General features: G+C 54.7%; 1 protein-coding gene across 2 annotated transcripts in view; it reads left to right on the forward strand.

Moving 5' to 3' along the window:
* Positions 1-23,184, forward strand: part of EIF3CL (eukaryotic translation initiation factor 3 subunit C like) — a 55,276-nt gene that overhangs the window by 19,352 nt on the left and 12,740 nt on the right. Inside the window, exons 8-16 of one of the 2 annotated variants that reach the window (XM_082300136.1) lie at positions 2,445-2,530; positions 2,621-2,748; positions 5,782-5,926; positions 7,581-7,684; positions 12,654-12,795; positions 15,077-15,202; positions 16,717-16,810; positions 19,251-19,551; positions 20,923-21,082. In XM_082300136.1, the coding sequence (XP_082156262.1) occupies positions 2,445-2,530; positions 2,621-2,748; positions 5,782-5,926; positions 7,581-7,684; positions 12,654-12,795; positions 15,077-15,202; positions 16,717-16,810; positions 19,251-19,551; positions 20,923-21,082 (1,286 nt within the window). The remainder of the gene's footprint in view (positions 1-2,444; positions 2,531-2,620; positions 2,749-5,781; positions 5,927-7,580; positions 7,685-12,653; positions 12,796-15,076; positions 15,203-16,716; positions 16,811-19,250; positions 19,552-20,922; positions 21,083-23,184) is intronic. The other variant, XM_082300137.1, reaches the window with a different exon arrangement.

The raw sequence follows: 23,184 nt of genomic DNA on the forward strand, positions 1-23,184 counted from the left end.
TTTTTGGGCTCGTTTCTGGCATTTCTGGGCTCGTTTCTGGGCTCATTTCTGGCATTTTTGGGCTCGTTCCTGGGGTTTTTCAATAATTTTTGGCATTTTTGGGCTCGTTTCGGGCATTTTTGGGCTCGTTTCTGGCATTTCTGGGCTCATTCTTGAGGTTTTTCAATAATTTCTGGTGGTTTTGGGCTCATTTCTGGCATTTCTGGGCTCATTTCTGGCATTTTTGGGCTCATTCCTGGGCTTTTTCAATAATTTCTGCTGGGTCTGGGCTCGTTTCTGGCATTTCTGGGCTCGTTTCTGGGCTCATTTCTGGCATTTTTGGGCTCATTTCTGGCATTTTTGGGCTCGTTCCTGGGGTTTTTCAATAATTTCTGGCATTTTTGGGCTCATTTCTGGCATTTCTGGGCTCATTCCTGAGGGTTTTCAATAATTTCTGGTGGGTTTGGGCTCATTTCTGGCATTTTTGGGCTCGTTTCTGGCATTTTTGGGCTCGTTTCTGGCATTTCTGGGCTCGTTTCTGGGCTCGTTTCTGGTATTTTTGGGCTCATTTCTGGCATTTTTGGGCTCATTTCTGGTATTTTTGGGCTCATTCCTGAGGTTTTTCAATAATTTTTGGCATTTTTGGGCTCATTTCTGGCATTTTTGGGCTCATTTCTGGCATTTTTGGGCTCGTTTCTGGCATTTTTGGGCTCGTTTCTGGGCTCGTTTCTGGCATTTCTGGGCTCGTTTCTGGCATTTTTGGGCTCATTTCTGTCATTTTTGGGCTCATTCCTGGGCTTTTTCAATAATTTCTGTCATTTTTGGGCTCATTCCTGGGCTTTTTCAATAATTTCTGGCATTTTTGGGCTCATTTCTGGCATTTTTGGGCTCATTTCTGGCATTTCTGGGCTCATTCTTGAGGTTTTTCAATAATTTCTGGTGGGTTTGGGCTCATTTCTGGCATTTTTGGGCTCGTTTCTGGCATTTTTGGGCTCGTTTCTGGCATTTCTGGGCTCGTTTCTGGGCTCATTTCTGGCATTTTTGGGCTCGTTCCTGGGGTTTTTCAATAATTTCTGGCATTTTTGGGCTCGTTTCTGGCATTTTTGGGCTCGTTCCTGGGGTTTTTCAATAATTTCTGGCATTTTTGAGCTCATTTCTTGCATTTTTGGGCTAATTTTGGGCATTTCTGGCCTCATTTCTGGCATTTTTGGGCTCGTTTCTGGCATTTTTGGGCTCATTTCTGGCATTTTTGGGCTCGTTTCTGGCATTTTTGGGCTCATTCCTGGGGTTTTTCAATAATTTCTGGCATTTTTGGGCTCATTTCTGGCATTTTTGGGCTCATTTCTGTCATTTTTGGGCTCATTCCTGGGCTTTTTCAATAATTTCTGGTGGTTTTGGGCTCGTTTCTGGCATTTTTGGGCTCGTTTCTGGCATTTCTGGGCTCGTTTCTGGGCTCGTTTCTGGTATTTTTGGGCTCATTTCTGGCATTTCTGGGCTCATTTCTGGCATTTTTGGGCTCATTCCTGGGCTTTTTCAATAATTTCTGCTGGGTTTGGGCTCGTTTCTGGCATTTTTGGGCTCATTTCTGGCATTTTTGGGCTCGTTTCTGGCATTTCTGGGCTCGTTTCTGGGCTCATTTCTGGCATTTTTGGGCTCATTCCTGGGGTTTTTCAATAATTTCTGGCATTTTTGGGCTCGTTTCTGGCATTTCTGGGCTCATTCCTGAGGGTTTTCAATAATTTCTGGTGGGTTTGGGCTCATTTCTGGCATTTTTGGGCTCGTTTCTGGCATTTTTGGGCTCGTTTCTGGGCTCGTTTCTGGTATTTTTGGGCTCATTTCTGTCATTTTTGGGCTCATTTCTGGTATTTTTGGGCTCATTCCTGAGGTTTTTCAATAATTTTTGGCATTTTTGGGCTCATTTCTGGCATTTTTGGGCTCATTTCTGGCATTTTTGGGCTCGTTTCTGGCATTTCTGGGCTCGTTTCTGGGCTCGTTTCTGGTATTTTTGGGCTCATTTCTGGCATTTTTGGGCTCATTTCTGGTATTTTTGGGCTCATTCCTGAGGTTTTTCAATAATTTTTGGCATTTTTGGGCTCATTTCTGGCATTTTTGGGCTCGTTTCTGGCATTTCTGGGCTCGTTTCTGGGCTCGTTTCTGGCATTTTTGGGCTCATTTCTGGCATTTTTGGGCTCGTTTCTGGCATTTCTGGGCTCGTTTCTGGGCTCATTTCTGGCTTTTTTGGGCTCATTTCTGGCATTTTTGGGCTAATTTCGGGCATTTCTGGCCTCATTTCTGGCATTTTTGGGCTCATTTCTGGCATTTTCGGGCTCGTTTCTGGCATTTTTGGGCTCGTTTCTGGCATTTTTGGGCTCATTTCTGGCATTTCTGGGCTCATTCCTGGGCTTTTCCAATAATTTCTGGCGGTTTTGGGCTCATTCCTGACGTTTTTGGCTCCTCTCCCCCAGGTTCCGCCTCCTCCTCGGGCGCCGAGGACGATCCCGGGACGTTCCTGAAGCGCCGGGACCGGGACGAGCCCCGGAGCCGCTACAAAGTACCGGGAATGGCTTTTTTTGGGGCGAAACGGGAGGATTTTGGTGCAATCGGGGCAGAAAAAGGAGAATTGAGGGGTTTTTTTGGGGAGCAGGAGGAGGAGGAGGAGTCGGAGTCGGAGTCGGACGAGGACTGGGGGGACTCGGCCTCGGAGTCGGACTCGGAGTCGGACGAGGACGACGGGAAATTCACGTCACTGGCGTCGAAATTCCTGAAAAAGTGAGGGATTTGGGAAAATCGGGGGGGGCGGGGCAAAAAAAGGGTTAAAAATGGGATGAAAATTGGGGGAGAAAGGGTTAAAAGTGGGGGAGAAAGGGTTAAAAATGGGGGAGAAAGGGTTAAAAATGGGATGAAAATTGGGGGAGAAAGGGTTAAAAATGGGGGAGAAAGGGTTAAAAATGGGATGAAAATTGGGGGAGAAAGGGTTAAAAATGGGGGAGAAAGGGTTAAAAGTGGGGAGAATTGGGGGAGAAAGGGTTAAAAATGGGACTAAAATTGGGGGAGAAAGGGTTAAAAATGGGATGAAAATGGGGGGAGAAAGGGTTAAAAATGGCACCGGGATTGGGGGAGAAAGGGTTAAAAATGGGGTTGAAATGGGGGGAATTTGGGGCAAAAAAGGGAAGAAAAAGTTAAAAATGGGATTGAAATTGGGTGGAAAATGGGTAAAAAAAGGGTAGAATTGGGGGTGGAAGGTTCAAAAATTGCACTAAAATTGGGGGAAAAAGGGTTAAAAATGGGATGAAAATTGGGGGAGAAAGGGTTAAAAGTGGGACAAAAATTGGGGAGAAAGGGTTAAAAATGGGACTGAAATTGGGGGAGAAAGGGTTAAAAATGGGACTGAAATTGGGGGAGAAAGGGTTAAAAATGGGATTGAAATTGGGGGAGAAAGGGTTAAAAATGGGATTGAAATGGGGGGAATTTGGGGCAAAAAAGGGAGGAAAAAGAGTTGAAAATGGGATTAAAATTTGGTAGGAAAATGGGTAAAAAAAGGGTAGAATGGGGGGTCGAAGGTTCAAAAATTGCACTAAAATAGGGGGGGAAAGGGTTAAAAATGGGGCTGAAATTGGGGGAGAAAGGGTTAAAAATGGGATGAAAATTGGGGGAGAAAAAGGAAGGAAAAAGGGAGGGAAAATGGTTTAAAATGAGATGAAATTGAGGGAATTTGGGGGGAAAAAGGGGAGAAATTGGATGAAAAATGAGGTGAAAATTGGGGGGAAATGGGAGGAGGAAGGGTTAAAAAAAAGGGGTTAAAAATTGGGCTGAAATGAGGGAAAACCGGGAAAAATGGGGGAGGGGAAATTGGGTAAAAAAAGGCTTTAAATTTGGGGTTAAAATTGGGGGGAAAGGGAGAAAAAAGGAGTAAAAAATGGTTAAAAACGGGGTAAAATTTGGGGGGAAAAAAGGGGGAAATTGGGTTAAAAAAGGGTTTAAAATGGGGTTAAAACTGGGGGGAGTTTGGGATTTATTTGGGGTTTGGGGGTTGGTTGTGGGGCAGGGATCTATGGGGCAGGATCTGTGGGGCAGGGATCTATGGGGCACAGATCTATGGGGCACAGATCTATGGGGCAGGATCTATGGGGCAGGAGGATCTATGGGGCAGGGATCTATGGGGCACAGGGGATCTATGGGGCAGGATCTATGGGGCACAGGGGGATCTATGGGGCACAGATCTATGGGGCAGGATCTATGGGGCAGGATCTATGGGGCACAGATCTATGGGGCACAGATCTATGGGGCAGGGATCTATGGGGCACAGGGGGATCTATGGGGCACAGATCTATGGGGCAGGGATCTGTGGGGCAGGGATCTGTGGGGCACAGGGGATCTATGGGGCAGGAATCTATGGGGCAGTGAGTGGAACGTGTGGGTCCAAAATGGGTCCAAAACGACCCCAAAATGGGATTTTGGGGGGATTTTAGCTCTCTATGGGGCAGGGATCTGTGGGGCACAGGGGGATCTATGGGGCACAGGGGATCTATGGGGCACAGATCTATGGGGCACAGATGTATGGGGCAGGGATCTATGGGGCAGGGATCTATGGGGCAGGAGGATCTATGGGGCACAGGGGGATCTATGGGGCAGGATCTGTGGGGCACAGGGGGATCTATGGGGCAGGGATCTGTGGGGCAGGAATCTATGGGGCAGTGAGTGGAACGTGTGGGTCCAAAATGGGTCCAAAACGACCCCAAAATGGGATTTTGGGGGGATTTGAGCTCACTATGGGGCAGGATCTATGGGGCACAGATCTATGGGGCAGGATCTATGGGGCAGATCTATGGGGCACAGGGGGATCTATGGGGCAGGATCTGTGGGGCAGGAGGATCTATGGGGCACAGATCTATGGGGCAGGATCTATGGGGCAGATCTATGGGGCACAGGGGGATCTATGGGGCAGGATCTGTGGGGCAGGGATCTATGGGGCACAGATCTATGGGGCAGGGGGATCTATGGGGCACAGATCTATGGGGCAAAGGGGATCTATGGGGCACAGATCTATGGGGCAGGGGGATCTATGGGGCACAGAAGGATCTATGGGGCAGGGATCTATGGGGCACAGATCTATGGGGCACAGATCTATGGGTCAGGGGGATCTATGGGGCACAGGGGGATCTATGGGGCACAGGGGATCTATGGGGCAGATCTATGGGTCAGGATCTATGGGGCACAGATCTATGGGGCAGGATCTATGGGGCACAGATCTATGGGGCAGGTTTGGATCTATGGGGCACAGATCTATGGGGCAGGGGGACCTATGGGTCAGGATCTGTGGGGCAGGGATCTATGGGGCACAGATCTATGGGGCACAGATCTATGGGGCACAGATCTATGGGGCAAAGGGGATCTATGGGTCAGGATCTATGGGGCAGATCTATGGGGCACAGGGGGATCTATGGGGCAGGATCTGTGGGGCACAGATCTATGGGGCAGGATCTGTGGGGCAGGGATCTATGGGGCACAGATCTATGGGTCAGGATCTGTGGGGCACAGATCTATGGGGCACAGATCTATGGGGCACAGGGGGATCTATGGGTCAGGATCTATGGGGCAGATCTATGGGGCACAGAAGGATCTATGGGGCAGGGATCTATGGGGCACAGATCTATGGGGCACAGATCTATGGGTCAGGGGGATCTATGGGGCACAGATCTATGGGGCAGGATCTATAGGGCACAGATCTATGGGGCACAGATCTATGGGGCACAGGGGGATCTCTGGGTCAGGATCTGTGGGGCACACGGACGTGTGGGGCAGGGACGAGGAGCGCCGTGGGGCCGAGCGGCGCCGCGAGGAGAAGGCCAAGAAGAAGCTGGAGCGGAAGAGTCGCCGCGAGGAGGAGGAGGAGGAGGAGGAAGGCGGAGAGTGGGAGAAGGTCAAGTGCGGAGTCCCCCTGATCAAGGTGTGGGGCAGGGGGGGATCTGTGGGGCTGGGACCCCTAAGTGGGGGTTTGGGGGGGATTTGGGGCTGAATCTATGGGGCTGAGCCCCATAAGTGGGGATTTGGGGTCGATGTGTGGGGCTCAGCCCCATAAGTGGGGATTTGGGGTCGATGTGTGGGGCTGGGCCCCATAAGTGGGGATTTGGGGTCGATGTGTGGGGCTGAGCCCCATAAGTGGGGATTTGGGGTCGATGTGTGGGGCTCAGCCCCATAAGTGGAGGTTTGGGGTCGATGTGTGGGGCTGAGCCCCATAAGTGGGGATTTGGGGTCGATGTGTGGGGCTGAGCCCCATAAGTGGGGATTTGGGGTCGATGTGTGGGGCTGGGCCCCATAAGTGGGGATTTGGGGTCGATGTGTGGGGCTGGGCCCCATAAGTGGGGATTTGGGGTCGATGTGTGGGGCTCAGCCCCATAAGTGGAGGTTTGGGGTCGATGTGTGGGGCTGAGCCCCATAAGTGGGGATTTGGGGTCGATGTGTGGGGCTCAGCCCCATAAGTGGGGATTTGGGGTCGATGTGTGGGGCTGAGCCCCATAAGTGGGGATTTGGGGTCGATGTGTGGGGCTGGGCCCCATAAGTGGGGATTTGGGGTCGATGTGTGGGGCTGAGCCCCATAAGTGGGGATTTGGGGTCGATGTGTGGGGCTCAGCCCCATAAGTGAAGGTTTGGGGTCGATGTGTGGGGCTGGGCCCCATAAGTGGGGATTTGGGGTCGATGTGTGGGGCTCAGCCCCATAAGTGGGGATTTGGGGTCGATGTGTGGGGCTGAGCCCCATAAGTGGGGATTTGGGGTCGATGTGTGGGGCTGAGCCCCATAAGTGAAGGTTTGGGGTCGATGTGTGGGGCTGGGCCCCATAAGTGGGGATTTGGGGTCGATGTGTGGGGCTGGGCCCCATAAGTGGGGATTTGGGGTCGATGTGTGGGGCTCAGCCCCATAAGTGGGGATTTGGGGTCGATGTGTGGGGCTGAGCCCCATAAGTGGGGATTTGGGGTCGATGTGTGGGGCTGGGCCCCATAAGTGGGGATTTGGGGTCGATGTGTGGGGCTGGGCCCCATAAGTGGGGATTTGGGGTCGATGTGTGGGGCTGAGCCCCATAAGTGGGGATTTGGGGTCGATGTGTGGGGCTGGGCCCCATAAGTGGGGATTTGGGGTCGATGTGTGGGGCTGAGCCCCATAAGTGGGGATTTGGGGTCGATGTGTGGGGCTGAGCCCCATAAGTGGCAGTTTTGGGATGGTTTGGGGTGGTTTGGGGTCGATGTGTGGGGCTGGGATCGCTAAGTGGAGGTTTGGGGTCGATGTGTGGGGCTCAGCCCCATAAGTGGGGATTTGGGGTCGATGTGTGGGGCTGGGCCCCATAAGTGGGGATTTGGGGTCGATGTGTGGGGCTGAGCCCCATAAGTGGGGATTTGGGGTCGATGTGTGGGGCTGAGCCCCATAAGTGGGGATTTGGGGTCGATGTGTGGGGCTGAGCCCCATAAGTGGGGATTTGGGGTCGATGTGTGGGGCTCAGCCCCATAAGTGGGGATTTGGGGTCGATGTGTGGGGCTCAGCCCCATAAGTGAAGGTTTGGGGTCGATGTGTGGGGCTCAGCCCCATAACTGGAGGCCGCTGTGGGGCAGGAGAAGCCCAAGATGTTCGCCAAGGGCACCGAGATCACCGTGGGGCTCGTGGTGAAGAAACTCAACGAGATCCTGCAGGCGCGGGGCAAGAAGGGAACCGACAGGTGGGGCTGCCCCATAGATCCATCCCTGCCCCATAGATCCATCCCTGCCCCATAGATCCATCCCTGCCCCATAGATCCTCTCTGCCCCATAGATCCTCCTGTGCCCTATAGATCCCCCTGCCCCATAGATCCATCCTGTGTCCTATAGATCCATCCCTGCCCCATAGATCCGCCCCATAGATCCCTGCCCCATAGATCCCTGCCCCATAGATCCCCCTGCCCCATAGATCCCTGCCCCATAGATCCCTGCCCCATAGATCCCCCTGTGCCCCATAGATCCATCCTGCCCCATAGATCCTCCTGTGCCCTATAGATCCTCACCTGCCCCATAGATCCATCCCTGCCCCATAGATCCATCCCTGCCCCATAGATCCATCCCTGCCCCATAGATCCTCCTGTGCCCTATAGATCCTCACCTGCCCCATAGATCCCTGCCCTATAGATCCCTGCTCCATAGATCCCTGCCCCATAGATCCACCCCTGCCCCATAGATCCCCCCTGTGCCCCATAGATCCAAACCTGCCCCATAGATCCCCCCTGCCCCATAGATCCACCCCATAGATCCCTGCCCCATAGATCCATCCCTGCCCCATAGATCCAAACCTGCCCCATAGATCCATCCCTGCCCCATAGATCCCCCCTGCCCCATAGATCCCTGTGTGCCCCATAGATCCCCCTGTGCCCTATAGATCCCCCCCTGCCCCATAGATCCCCCCCTGCCCCATAGATCCCTCCTGCCCCATAGATCCACCCCATAGATCCCCCCTGCCCCATAGATCCTCACCTGCCCCATAGATCCATCCTGCCCCATAGATCCCTCTGTGCCCTATAGATCCATCCCTGCCCCATAGATCCCCCTGTGCCCCATAGATCCATCCCTGCCCCATAGATCCCCCTGTGCCCCATAGATCCATCCCTGCCCCATAGATCCCCCTGCCCCATAGATCCCCCCTGCCCCATAGATCCCCCCTGCCCCATAGATCCCTGCCCCATAGATCCTCCTGTGCCCTATAGATCCCTCCTGCCCCATAGATCCACCCCTGCCCCATAGATCCTCACCTGCCCCATAGATCCATCCCTGCCCCATAGATCCAAACCTGCCCCATAGATCCCTGCCCCATAGATCCTCCTGTGCCCCATAGATCCTCCTGTGCCCTATAGATCCACCCTATAGATCTGTGCCCCACAGATCCCCTCCTGCCCCATAGATCCACCCTGCCCCATAGATCCTCACCTGCCCCATAGATCCCTGCCCCACAGATCCCTGCCCCATAGATCCCCCCTGCCCCATAGATCCCTCCTGCCCCATAGATCCCCCCTGCCCCATAGATCCTCCTGTGCCCTATAGATCCCACCCCAGAACGGGTCATAATTCCCATTAAAATGCCATACAAATCCGCCTGGTTTTCACCCAATTTTATCCCCATTTTTACCCATTTTAACCCTTTCTTTACCCCATTTTAACCCTTTCTTGACCCCATTTTCCACCTGTTTTTTGCTCCATTTCCCCCGTTTTTCACCCGATTTTCACCCCGTTTTTCCCTCCCACTTTTCACCCCATTTCCACCCTTTTTTAACCTTTTTTTTAACTCCATTTTTGCCTGGTTTTCACCCAATTTTATCCCCATTTTTAACCCTTTCTTTGCCCTGTTTTTAACCCTTTCTTTTACCCCATTTCCATCCATTTTTAACCCAATTTTATCCCCATTTTTACCCCATTTTTCACCCCATTTTAACCCTTTCTTTACCCCTTTTTAACCCTTTCTTTACCCCATTTTCCACCTGTTTTTTGCTCCATTTCCCCCGTTTTTCACCCGATTTCCCCCCGTTTTTCCCTCCCACTTTTCACCCCATTTCCACCCTTTTTTAACCTTTTTTTTAACTCCATTTTTGCCTGGGTTTCACCCAATTTTATCCCCATTTTTAACCCTTTCTTTTACCCCATTTCCATCCATTTTTAACCTAATTTTATCCCCATTTTTACCCCTTTTTAACCCTTTCTTTACCCATTTTTAACCCTTTCTTTACCCCATTTTATCCCTTTTTTTACCCCATTTCCACCCATTTTAACCCAATTTTGCCCCCTTTTAACCCTTTCTTTACCGCTTTTTAACCCTTTCTTTACCCCCTTTTAACCTTTTTTACCCCATTTCCATCCATTTTTAACCCAATTTTATCCCCATTTTTACCCCTTTTTAACCCTTTCTTTACCCCATTTTTAACCCTTTTTTACCCCATTTCCATCCATTTTTAACCCAATTTTATCCCCTTTCTTACCCCTTTTTAACCCTTTCTTTACCCCATTTTAACCCTTTCTTTACCCCATTTTTAACCCTTTCTTTACCCCATTTTCCACCCCTTTTTTGCTCCATTTCCCCCGTTTTTCACCCGATTTTCACCCCGTTTTTTTCCCCCCCACTTTCCACCCCATTTCCACCCTTTTTTAACCTTTTTTTAAACTCCATTTTTGCCTGGTTTTCACCCAATTTTATCCCCATTTTTAACCCTTTCTTTGCCCTGTTTTTAACCCTTTCTTTTACGCCATTTCCATCCATTTTTAACCCAATTTTATCCCCATTTTTACCCCATTTTTAACCCTTTCTTTGCCCTGTTTTTAACCCTTTCTTTACCCCATTTCCATCCATTTTTAACCCAATTTTATCCCCATTTTTACCCCATTTTTAACCCTTTCTTTACCCCATTTTTAACCCTTTCTTTACCCCATTTTAACCCTTTCTTTACCCCCTTTTAACCTTTTTTACCCCATTTCCACCTATTTTTAACCCAATTTTATCCCCATTTTTACCCCTTTTTAACCCTTTCTTTACCCCCTTTTAACCCTTTCTTTACCCCATTTTTAACCCTTTCTTTTACCCCATTTTCCACCCCTTTTTTGCTCCATTTCCCCCGTTTTTCACCCGATTTCCCCCCGTTTTTCCCTCCCACTTTTCACCCCATTTCCACCCTTTTTTAACCTTTTTTTTAACTCCATTTTTGCCTGGTTTTCACCCAATTTTATCCCCATTTTTAACCCTTTCTTTGCCCTGTTTTTAACCCTTTCTTTTACGCCATTTCCATCCATTTTTAACCCAATTTTATCCCCTTTCTTACCCCTTTTTAACCCTTTCTTTACCCCATTTTTAACCCTTTCTTTACCCCATTTTCCACCCCTTTTTTGCTCCATTTCCCCCGTTTTTCACCCGATTTTCACCCCGTTTTTTTCCCCCCCACTTTCCACCCCATTTCCACCCTTTTTTAACCTTTTTTTTAACTCCATTTTTGCCTGGTTTTCACCCAATTTTATCCCCATTTTTAACCCTTTCTTTACCCCATTTTAACCCTTTCTTTTACGCCATTTCCACCCATTTTTAACCCAATTTTATCCCCATTTTTACCCCATTTTTAGCCCTTTCTTTACCCATTTTTAACCCTTTCTTTACCCCATTTTTAACCTTTTTTACCCCATTTTAACCCTTTCTTTACCCCATTTTATCCCTTTTTTTACCCCATTTCTACCTATTTTAACCCAATTTTATCCCCATTTTTACCCCTTTTTAACCCTTTCTTTACCCCCTTTTAACCCTTTCTTTACCCCATTTTTAACCCTTTCTTTACCCCTTTTTAACCCTTTCTTTACCCCATTTTCCACCCCTTTTTTGCTCCATTTCCCCCGTTTTTCACCCGATTTTCACCCCGGTTTTTTTCCCCACTTTTCACCCCATTTCCACCCTTTTTTAACCTTTTTTTTACTCCATTTTTGCCTGGTTTTCACCCAATTTTATCCCCATTTTTACCCCATTTTAACCCTTTCTTTACCCCATTTTAACCCTTTCTTTACCCATTTTAACCCTTTTTTACCCCATTTCCACCCATTTTTAACCCAATTTTATCCCCATTTTTAACCCTTTCTTTTACCCCATTTCCATCCATTTTTAACCCAATTTTATCCCCATTTTTACCCCTTTTTAACCCTTTCTTTACCCCATTTTTAACCCTTTTTTACCCCATTTCCATCCATTTTTAACCCAATTTTATCCCCTTTCTTACCCCTTTTTAACCCTTTCTTTACCCCATTTTAACCCTTTCTTTACCCCATTTTTAACCCTTTCTTTACCCCATTTTCCACCCCTTTTTTGCTCCATTTCCCCCGTTTTTCACCCGATTTTCACCCCGTTTTTTTCCCCCCCACTTTCCACCCCATTTCCACCCTTTTTTAACCTTTTCTTTTAACTCCATTTTTGCCTGGTTTTCACCCAATTTTATCCCCATTTTTAACCCTTTCTTTGCCCTGTTTTTAACCCTTTCTTTTACGCCATTTCCACCCATTTTTAACCCAATTTTATCCCCATTTTTACCCCATTTTTAACCCTTTCTTTACCCATTTTTAACCCTTTCTTTACCCCATTTCCACCCATTTTTAACCCAATTTTATCCCCATTTTTACCCCATTTTAACCCTTTCTTTACCCCATTTTTAACCCTTTCTTTTACCCCATTTCCATCCATTTTTAACCCAATTTTATCCCCTTTCTTACCCCATTTTTAACCCTTTCTTTACCCCATTTTTAACCCTTTCTTTACCCCATTTTTAACCCTTTCTTTACCCCATTTTAACCCTTTTTTTACCCCATTTCCACCCATTTTTAATCCAATTTTATCCCAATTTTTACCCCTTTTTAACCCTTTCTTTACCCCATTTTTAACCCTTTCTTTACCCCATTTTTAACCCTTTCTTTACCCCATTTTAACCCTTTTTTTACCCCATTTCCACCCATTTTTAACCCAATTTTATCCCAATTTTTACCCCTTTTTAACCCTTTCTTTACCCCATTTTTAACCCTTTCTTTACCCCATTTTCCACCCGTTTTTTGCTCCATTCCCCCCGTTTTTCACCCGATTTTCACCCCGTTTTTTTTTCCCCACTTTCCCACCCCGTTTCCCACCCGTTTTTAACCCTTTCCTGCCCCCAGGGCGGCCCAGATCGAGCTGCTGCAGCACCTGGTGGCCGTGGCCCACGAGCACAACCTGGGGGTGCCGCTGGAGCTGAAAATCAAATTCAACATCGTGGCCTCGCTCTACGACTACAACCCCAACCTGGCGGCCTACATGAAGGTCAGGAAGGGGTTAAAAACGGGGGGGAAAGGGTTAAAAACGGAGGGGGGGAGGTTGGGGTGGAAAAGGGTTAAAAACGGGGCGAAAATGGGGCGAAGGAAGGGTTAAAAATGGGGGCAAATTGGGTGAAAAATGGGATTAAAATTGGGGGGAAATTGGGTTAAAAATGGGTTGGAAATGGAGCTAAAATGGGCTAAGAAAGTGTTAAAAATGGGGGCAAATTGGGTGAAAAATAGGATTAAAATTGGGGGGAAATTGGGTGAAAAGTAGGTTAAAATGGGGCTAAAATGGGTAAAGAAAGGGTTAAAAATGGGGGCAAATTAGGTGGAAAATGAGGAAATAAAGGGTTAAAATGGGGTGGGAAATGGGGTTAAAATTGGGGGAAATGGGTTAAAAATGGGTAAAAAATGTGGTTGAAATTGGTGAAAAATGGGTTAAAGTAGGTAAAGAAAGGGTTAAAGAGGGGTGAAAAAGGTGGAAATTGGGTTAAAAATGGGGTTAAAATTGGGAGGAAATTGGGTTAAAATTCGGTTAAAAATGGGTAAATTGAGCTAAAATGGGTAAAGAATGGGTGGAAAAAAGGGTGGAAATTGGGGGAAATTGGGTGAAAAAAGGGTGGAAATTGGGTTAAAATTGGAGGGAAATGGGGTTAAGAAAGGGCTAAAAATGGGATGAAAATTAGGGGGAAATTGGGGTAAAAATAGGGGGAAATTGGGTTAAAAATGGGGTTGAAGGAGGTGAAGAAAGGGTTAAAGTTGGGTGGGAAATGGGTGAAAATTGGGGGGAAATTGGGTGAAAAAAAGGTGGAAATTGGGTTAAAATTGGGGTTAAAAATTGGGGGAAATGGCGTTAAGAAAGGGTTAAAAATGGGGGGAAATGGAGCTAAAATGGGTAAAGAAAGGGTTAAAAATGGGGTGAAAACTTAAGGGAAATTGGGGTTAAAAACAGGTTAAAAACAGGTAAAAATGTGGTTGAAATTGGTGAAAAATGGGTTAAAATGGGTAAAGAAAGGGTTAAAAATGGGGGCAATCGGGTTCAAAACGGGTTAAAAATGGGAAATGGGGTGAAAAAAGGGGGAAATTGGGTTAAAAGGGTTAAAAATGGGGAGGGAAAGTGGGGAGCAATGGGTGAGGAAAGGGTTAAAATGGGGCGAAAATTTGGGGTTAAAACGGGCGGAAATTGGGGTTAAAAATGACGCAAATCTGTGGGGCAGGGAGGGATCTGTGGGGCTGGCACTGATCCATGGGGCTGGCACTGATCCATGGGGCTGGCACTGATCTATGGGGCTGGCACTGATCCATGGGGCTGGCACTGATCTGTGGGGCTGGCACTGATCCGTGGCACTGATCCGTGGGGCTGGCACTGATCCATGGGGCTGGCACTGATCCATGGGGCTGGCACTGATCTATGGGGCTGGCACTGATCCGTGGGGCTGGCACTGATCCGTGGGGCTGGCACTGATCTATGGGGCTGATCTATGGGGCTGGCACTGATCCGTGGGGCTGGCACTGATCTATGGGGCTGGCACTGATCCGTGGGGCTGGCACTGATCCATGGGGCTGGCACTGATCCATGGGGCTGGCACTGATCCGTGGGGCTGGCACTGATCTATGGGGCTGGCACTGATCCGTGGGGCTGGCACTGATCCGTGGGGCTGGCACTGATCCATGGCACTGATCCGTGGGGCTGGCACTGATCCGTGGGGCTGGCACTGATCTATGGGGCTGATCCATGGGGCTGGCACTGATCCGTGGGGCTGGCACTGATCTATGGGGCTGGCACTGATCCGTGGGGCTGATCCATGGGGCTGGCACTGATCCGTGGGGCTGGCACTGATCCGTGGGGCTGGCACTGATCTATGGGGCTGGCACTGATCCGTGGGGCTGGCACTGATCCGTGGCACTGATCCATGGGGCTGGCACTGATCCATGGGGCTGATCTATGGGGCTGGCACTGATCCGTGGGGCTGGCACTGATCCGTGGGGCTGGCACTGATCTATGGGGCTGGCACTGATCCGTGGGGCTGGCACTGATCCATGGCACTGATCTATGGGGCTGGCACTGATCCATGGGGCTGGCACTGATCCGTGGGGCTGGCACTGATCCGTGGGGCTGGCACTGATCCATGGCACTGATCCGTGGGGCTGGCACTGATCCGTGGGGCTGGCACTGATCCATGGGGCTGGCACTGATCCGTGGGGCTGGCACTGATCTATGGGGCTGATCTATGGGGCTGGCACTGATCCGTGGGGCTGGCACTGATCCGTGGGGTGCCCCCCAGCCCGAGCTGTGGCAGAAGTGCCTGGGCTGCATCGAGGAGCTCCTGGAGCTGCTCTTTGCCCACCCCGAGATCTTCGTGGGCGAAAACGTCCTGGAGGAGTCCGAGAACCTCAGCAACCCCGAGCAGGTGGGGCCGGGGGGCGGCTGTGGGGCGGTTCTGGGGTCACTTGTGGGGCTGGGGGTCGGTTATGGGGCAGGGAGGGGATTTGGGGTCGGTTATGGGGCGGTTCTGGGGTCACTTGTGGGGCTGGGGGGTCGATTATGGGGCAGGGAGGGGATTTGGGGTCACTTGTGGGGCTGGGGGTCGGTTATGGGGCAGGGAGGGGATTTGGGGTCGGTTATGGGGCGGTTTTGGGGTCACTTATGGGGCTGGGGGTCGGTTATGGGGCAGGGAGGGGATTTGGGGTCACTTGTGGGGCTGGGAGGGGGTTGGGTCGTTCCTGGGGATTTGGGGTCACTTATGGGGCAGCTTTGGGGTCACTTGTGGGGCTGAAGGGTCAGTTATGGGGCTGGGGGGTCACTTATGGGGCTGAGGGTGAATCTGTGGGTCCCAGGGGTCACTTATGGGGCTGGGAGTGAATCTGTGGGGCTGAGGGGTCACTTATGGGGCTGAGGGGTCACTTATGGGGCTGGGAGTGAATCTGTGGGTCCCAGGGGTAACTTATGGGGCTGGGGGCGAATCTGTGGGGCTGAGGGGTCACTTATGGGGCTGGGGGTGAATCTGTGGGGCTGAGGGGTCACTTGTGGGGCTGCTGGTGAATCTGTGGGGCTGAGGGGTCACTTATGGGGCTGAGGGGTCACTTATGGGGCTGGGGGTGAATCTGTGGGGCTGGGGGGTCACTTATGGGGCTGAGGGGTCACTTATGGGGCTGGGGGTGAATCTGTGGGGCTGAGGGGTCACTTATGGGTCCCAGGGGTCACTTATGGGGCTGGGGGTGAATCTGTGGGGCTGAGGGGTCACTTATGGGGCTGGGGGTGAATCTGTGGGGCTGAGGGGTCACTTATGGGGCTGGGGGTGAATCTGTGGGGCTGGGGGGTCACTTATGGGGCTGGGGGAGAATCTGTGGGTCCCAGGGGTCACTTATGGGGCTGAGGGGTCACTTATGGGGCTGAGGGGTCACTTATGGGGCTGGGGGCGAATCTGTGGGGCTGAGGGGTCACTTATGGGGCTGGGGGTGAATCTGTGGGGCTGAGGAGTCACTTATGGGGCTGAGGGTGAATCTGTGGGTCCCAGGGGTCACTTATGGGGCTGAGGGGTCACTTATGGGGCTGGGGGAGAATCTGTGGGGCTGAGGAGCCACTTATGGGGCTGGGGGTGAATCTATGGGGCTGGGGGTGAATCTGTGGGGCTGAGGGGTCACTTATGGGGCTGGGGGTGAATCTGTGGGTCCCAGGGGTCACTTATGGGGCTGAGGGGTCACTTATGGGGCTGGGGGGTCACTTATGGGGCTGGGGGTGAATCTGTGGGGCTGAGGAGTCACTTATGGGGCTGAGGGGTTACTTATGGGGCTGGGGGCGAATCTGTGGGTCCCAGGGGTCACTTATGGGGCTGGGGGCGAATCTGTGGGTCCCAGGGGGGTCCCTCGTGGGTCCGAGGCCCCACTCATGGCCCCAGCCCCCCACGATTCCGCCCCACGGCAGCCGTTCCGCGTGCGCGGCTGCGTCCTGACCCTGGTGGAGCGAATGGACGAGGAGTTCACCAAGATCATGCAGAACACCGACCCCCACTCGCAGGGTGGGTGCACGTGTGGGGCTGGTGGGGGGAGATGTGGGGCGGAGACCCCCGAGTTGTGCCCCATAGATTCCCAAAAACCCCCCCAAAATTCCTTAAAACGCTCAAAAATATCCAAAAATGGGTATTTGGGTCGTTTTTGCCCTAAATTTGGGGGTTCTATGGGGCTGAGGTGTTGATTTGGGGCAGAGGGGTCGATGTGGGGCAGAGACCCCCGAGTTGTGCCCCATAGATTCATAAAAAACCCCAAAAATTCTTTAAAAAAGCTCCAAAAGCCCTTAAAAATGGGAATTTTGGACCTTTTGGTGCAAATTTTCATCATTTTTGTTCTAAATTTGGGGTTTCTGTGGGGCAGAGGGGTTGATGTGGGGCAGGTGAGCTCCAGGTGAGCTCCAGGTGAGCCCAGGTGAGCTCCAGGTGAGCCCAGGTGAGTCCAGGTGAGCTCCAGGTGAGTCCAGGTGAGCTCCAGGTGAGCTCCAGGTGAGCTCAGGTGAGCCCAGGTGAGCTCCAGGTGAGCCCAGGTGAGTCCAGGTGAGCTCCAGGTGAGCTCCAGGTGAGCTCCAGGTGAGCTCCAGGTGAGTCCAGGTGAGCTCCAGGTGAGTCCAGGTGAGCTCCAGGTGAGCTCCAGGTGAGCCCAGGTGAGTCCAGGTGAGTCCAGGTGAGCTCCAGGTGAGCTCAGGTGAGCTCCAGGTGAGCTCCAGGTGAGCTCAGGTGAGCCCAGGTGAGCTCCAGGTGAGCCCAGGTGAGCTCCAGGTGAGCTCCAGGTGAGCCCAGGTGAGTCCAGGTGAGCTCCAGGTGAGCCCAGGTGAGCTCCAGGTGAGCTCAGGTGAGTCCAGGTGAGCTCCAGGTGAGTCCAGGTGAGTCCAGGTGAGCTCCAGGTGAGTCCAGGTGAGCCCAGGTGAGCCCAGGTGAGCTCCAGGTGAGTCCAGGTGAGTCCAGGTGAGCTCCAGGTGAGCTCCAGGTGAGCCCAGGTGAGTCCAGGTGAGTCCAGGTGAGCTCCAGGTGAGCTCCAGGTGAGCTCCAGGTGAGCTCTAGGTGAGCTCCAGGTGAGCCCAGGTGAGTCCAGGTGAGCCCCAGGTGAGCTCCAGGTGAGTCCAGGTGAGTCCAAGTGAGCTCCAGGTGAGCCCAGGTGAGCTCCAGGTGAGTCCTTGGAGCACCTGAAGGACCCAAATCCTGACCTGGAGCTCACCTGGAGCTCACCTGGGATGGTTCCCACAGATTTTGGGGTGGTTCCTGTGGATTTTGGGATGGTTTTGATGAACTCGGGGAGCTCAGGCGGTGCCCGGATGAGGCTCCCCAGGTGAGGCGGGGCCGTGTCCTGCAGAGTACGTGGAGCACCTGAAGGACCCAAATCCTGACCTGGGGCTCACCTGGAGCTCACCTGGGATGGTTCCCATGGATTTTGGGGTGGTTCCTGTGGATTTTGGGGTGGTTCCCCTGGATTTTGGGGTGGTTCCTGTGGATTTTGGGGTGATTCCCCTGGATTTTGGGGTGGTTCCCGTGGATTTTGGGGTGGTTCCCACGGATTTTGGGGTGGTTTTGATGAACTCGGGGAGCTCAGGTGGTGCCCGGATGAGGCTCCCCAGGTGAGGCGGGGCCGTGTCCTGCAGAGTACGTGGGGCACCTGAAGGACCCAAATCCTGACCTGGGGCTCACCTGGAGCTCACCTGGGATGGTTTCCGTGGATTTTGGGGTGGTCCCCCTGGATTTTGGGGTGGTTCCTATGGATTTTGGGGTGGTTTTGATGAACTCGGGGAGCTCAGGCGGTGCCCGGATGAGGCTCCCCAGGTGAGGCGGGGCCGTGTCCTGCAGAGTACGGGGAGCACCTGAAGGACCCAAATCCTGACCTGGGGCTCACCTGGAGCTCACCTGGGATGGTTCCCACAGATTTTGGGGTGGTTCCCACAGATTTTGGGGTGGTTCCTGTGGATTTTGGGGTGGTTCCCACAGATTTTGGGGTGGTTCCCGTGGATTTTGGGGTGGTTCCCACAGATTTTGGGGTGGTTTTGATGAACTCGGGGAGCTCAGGTGGTGCCCGGATGAGCCTCCCTAGGTGAGGCGGGGCCGTGTCCTGCAGAGTACGTGGAGCACCTGAAGGACGCTCACCTGGAGCTCACCTGGGATGGTTCCCGTGGATTTTGGGGTGGTTCCTGTGGATTTTGGGGTGGTTTTGATGAACTCGGGGAGCTCAGGCGGTGCCCGGATGAGGCTCCCCAGGTGACGCGGGGCCGTGTCCTGCAGAGTACATGGAGCACCTGAAGGACCCAAATCCTGACCTGGGGCTCACCTGGAGCTCACCTGGGATGGTTCCCACAGATTTTGGGATGGTTCCCACAGATTTTGGGGTGGTTCCCGTGGATTTTGGGGTGGTTTTGATGAACTCGGGCAGCTCAGGCGGTGCCCGGATGAGGCTCCCCAGGTGACGCGGGGCCGTGTCCTGCAGAGTACGTGGAGCACCTGAAGGACGAGGGCCGCGTGTGCGCCATCATCGCGCGCCTGCAGCGCTACCTGCAGGGCAAGGGCAGCCCCGAGGAGCTGTGCCGCGTTTACCTGCGCCGCGTGCTCCACACCTACTACAAGTTCGACTACGGCGCCGCCCGCAGGAAGGGCGGGGCCGCCCAGGTGAGGCAGGAGAAGGAAGGGGAGGAGCAGGAGGAGAAGAAGGAGGAGGAGGAGAAGGAGAAGAAGGAGGAGGAGGAGGAGGAGGAGGAAGATTCGGAGGCGCTGATGGAGAGGTTGTGCAGGTGAGCGGGCGGCGGCCGGAAGGGGGTGGGGGTGGAATGGGGGTGGGGGTGCACCTGGGGATACCTGGGTGGGGCCTGGGCACACCTGGGTGGGGTTAGGGCGCACCTGGGTGGGGTCAGGGCACACCTGGAGGGGGTCAGGGCGCATCGGGGTGGGGTCAGGGCACACCTGGAGGGGGCCTGGGCACACATGGGCGGGGTTAGGGCACACCTGGGTGGGGTTAGGGCACACCTGGGTGGGGTAAATGGGGGTTGGGACACACCTGGGCACAGCTGGGTGAGGTCAGGACACACCCGGAGGCATTTGGAGCACACCTGGGTGGGGTCAGGGCACACCTGGGCACATGTGGGTGGCATCAGGGCACATCTGGGTTGGGCTCAGGACACACCTGGGCACACCTGGGCGGGGTCAGGACACACCTGGGCACACCTGGGTTGGGCTCAGGACATACCTGGGCACACCTGGGTTGGGCTCAGGACACACCAGGGCACACCTGGGTTGGGATCAGGACACACCTGGGCACACCTGGGTTGGGCTCAGGGCACACCTGGGCACACCTGGGTGGGGTCAGGACACACCTGGGCAGGGTCAGGGCACACGTGGGTGGCATCAGGGCACACCTGGGTTGGGCTCAGGGCACACCTGGGCACACCTGGGCGGGCTCAGGACACACCTGGGCACACCTGGGTGGGGTCAGGACACACCTGGGCACACCTGGGCGGGCTCAGGACACACCAGGGCACACCTGGGTTGGGCTCAGGACACACCTGGGCACACGTGGGCGGGCTCAGGACACACCTGGGCACACCTGGGCGGGCTCAGGACACACCTGGGCACACCTGGGTGGGGTCAGGACACACCTGGGCAGGGTCAGGGCACACGTGGGTGGCATCAGGGCACACCTGGGTTGGGCTCAGGACACACCTGGGCACACCTGGGTGGGGTCAGGACACACCTGGGCACACCTGGGTTGGGATCAGGACACACCTGGGCACACCTGGGTTGGGCTCAGGACACACCTGGGCGGGCTCAGGACACACCTGGGCACACCTGGGTGGGGTCAGGGCACACCTGGGCACACGTGGGCGGGCTCAGGACACACCTGGGCACACCTGGGCAGGCTCAGGGCACACCTGGGCACACGTGGGCGGGCTCAGGACACACCAGGGCACACCTGGGTTGGGATCAGGACACACCTGGGCACACCTGGGCGGGCTCAGGCCACACCTGGGCACACCTGGGCGGGCTCAGGCCACACCTGGGCACACCTGGGCGGGCCCAGGACACACCTGGGCACACCTGGGCAGGCTCAGGACACACCTGGGCACACCTGGGCGGGCTCAGGACATACCTGTGCCCCCCGCGGGCAGGTTCGTGTATGCCAAGGACCGCACGGACCGCATCCGCACCTGCGCCATCCTGTGCCACATCTACCACCACGCCCTGCACAGCCGCTGGTACCGCGCCCGCGACCTCATGCTCATGTCCCACCTGCAGGACAACATCCAGCACGCCGACCCGCCCGTGCAGGTGAGGGGCACACCTGGGGGGCACAGACCCGCCCGTGCAGGTGAGGGGCACACCTGGGGGGCACAGACCCGCCCGTGCAGGTGAGGGGCACACCTGGGGGGCACAGACCCGCCCGTGCAGGTGAGGGGCACACCTGGGGGGCACAGACCCGCCCATGCAGGTGAGGGGCACACCTGGGCAGGTGAGGGGCACACCTGGGGGGCACAGACCCGCCCGTCCAGGTGAGGGGCACACCTGGGCAGGTGAGGGGCACACCTGGGGGGCACAGACCCGCCCGTGCAGGTGAGGGGCACACCTGGGGGGCACAGACCCACCCGTGCAGGTGAGGGGCACACCCGTGCAGGTGAGGGGCACACCTGGGCAGGTGAGGGGCACACCTGGGGGGTGAGAACACACCTGGGGGGTGAGGGGCACACCTGGGGGGTCAGGGCACACCTGGGCAGGTGAGGGGCACACCTGGGGGGTGAGGGCACACCTGGGGGGTGAGGGGCACACCTGGGGGGTGAGGGCACACCTGGGCAGGTGAGGGGCACACCTGGGGGGGGGCAGAGACCCACCTGGGGGGTAGAGGCACACCTGGGCACATGGGGCACACCTGGCAAGGTGAGCTGACCTGTCCCACCCCTCTCCAGGTGCCCTCACCTGCCCAGGTGCCCTCACCTGTGCCACTCCCCTCCCCAGGTGCCCTCACCTGTGCCACCCCTCCCCAAATGCCCTCACCTCCCTAGTTGCCCTCACCTGCCCAGCTGCCCTCACCTGTGTCTCCCCTCTCCAGTTGCCCTCACCTGTGCCACCCCTCTCCAGATGCCCTCACCTGCCCAGGTGCCCTCACCTGTCCCACTCCTCTCCAGATGCCCTCATCTCCCCAGGTGCCCTCACCCGTCCCACCCCTCTCCAGATGCCCTCACCTGCCCAGGTGCCCTCACCTGTGCCACCCCTCCCCAGATGCCCTCACCTGCCCAGGTGCCCTCACCCGTCCCACCCCTCTCCAGATGCCCTCACCTGCCCAGGTGCCCTCACCTGTGTCTCTCCTCTCCAGTTGCCCTCACCTGTCCCACCCCTCTCCAGGTGCCCTCACCTGCCCAGGTGCCCTCACCTGTGCCACCCCTCCCCAGGTGCCCTCACCTGCCCAGGTGCCCTCACCTGTGTCTCCCCTCTCCAGGTGCCCTCACCTGCCCAGGTGCCCTCACCCGTCCCACCCCTCTCCAGATGCCCTCACCTGCCCAGGTGCCCTCACCTGTGTCTCTCCTCTCCAGTTGCCCTCACCCGTCCCACCCCTCTCCAGGTGCCCTCACCTGCCCAGCTGCCCTCACCTGTGCCACCCCTCCCCAGGTGCCCTCACCTGCCCAGGTGCCCTCACCTGTGTCTCCCCTCTCCAGTTGCCCTCACCTGCCCAGGTGCCCTCACCCGTCCCACCCCTCTCCAGATGCCCTCACCTGCCCAGCTGCCCTCACCTGTCCCACCCCTGTCCAGATGCCCTCATCTCCCCAGCTGCCCTCACCTGTGCCACCCCTCCCCAGGTGCCCTCACCTGCCCAGGTGCCCTCACCTGTGTCTCCCCTCTCCAATTGCCCTCACCTGTGCCACCCCTCTCCAGATGCCCTCATCTCCCCAGGTGTCCTCACCTGTGCCACCCCTCCCCAGATGCCCTCACCTGCCCAGCTGCCCTCACCTGTGCCACCCCTCCCCAGGTGCCCTCACCTGTGTCTCCCCTCCCCAGATGCCCTCACCTGCCCAGGTGCCCTCACCTGTGCCACCCCTCCCCAGGTGTCCTCACCTGTGCCACCCCTCCCCAGGTGCCCTCACCTGTGTCTCCCCTCCCCAGATGCCCTCCCCTCCCCAGGTGCCCTCACCTGTGCCACCCCTCCCCAGATGCCCTCACCTGCCCAGGTGCCCTCACCTGCCCAGGTGCCCTCACCTGTCCCACTCCCCTCCAGGTGCCCTCACCTCCCCAGATGCCCTCACCTGCCCAGCTGCCCTCACCTGTCCCACCCCTGTCCAGATGCCCTCATCTCCCCAGCTGCCCTCACCTGTGCCACCCCTCCCCAGGTGCCCTCACCTGCCCAGGTGCCCTCACCTGTGTCTCCCCTCTCCAATTGCCCT

The sequence above is a fragment of the Coloeus monedula genome, assembly GCF_965178545.1.
Source record: "Coloeus monedula genome assembly, chromosome: 37".
Classification (NCBI taxonomy): domain Eukaryota; kingdom Metazoa; phylum Chordata; class Aves; order Passeriformes; family Corvidae; genus Coloeus; species Coloeus monedula.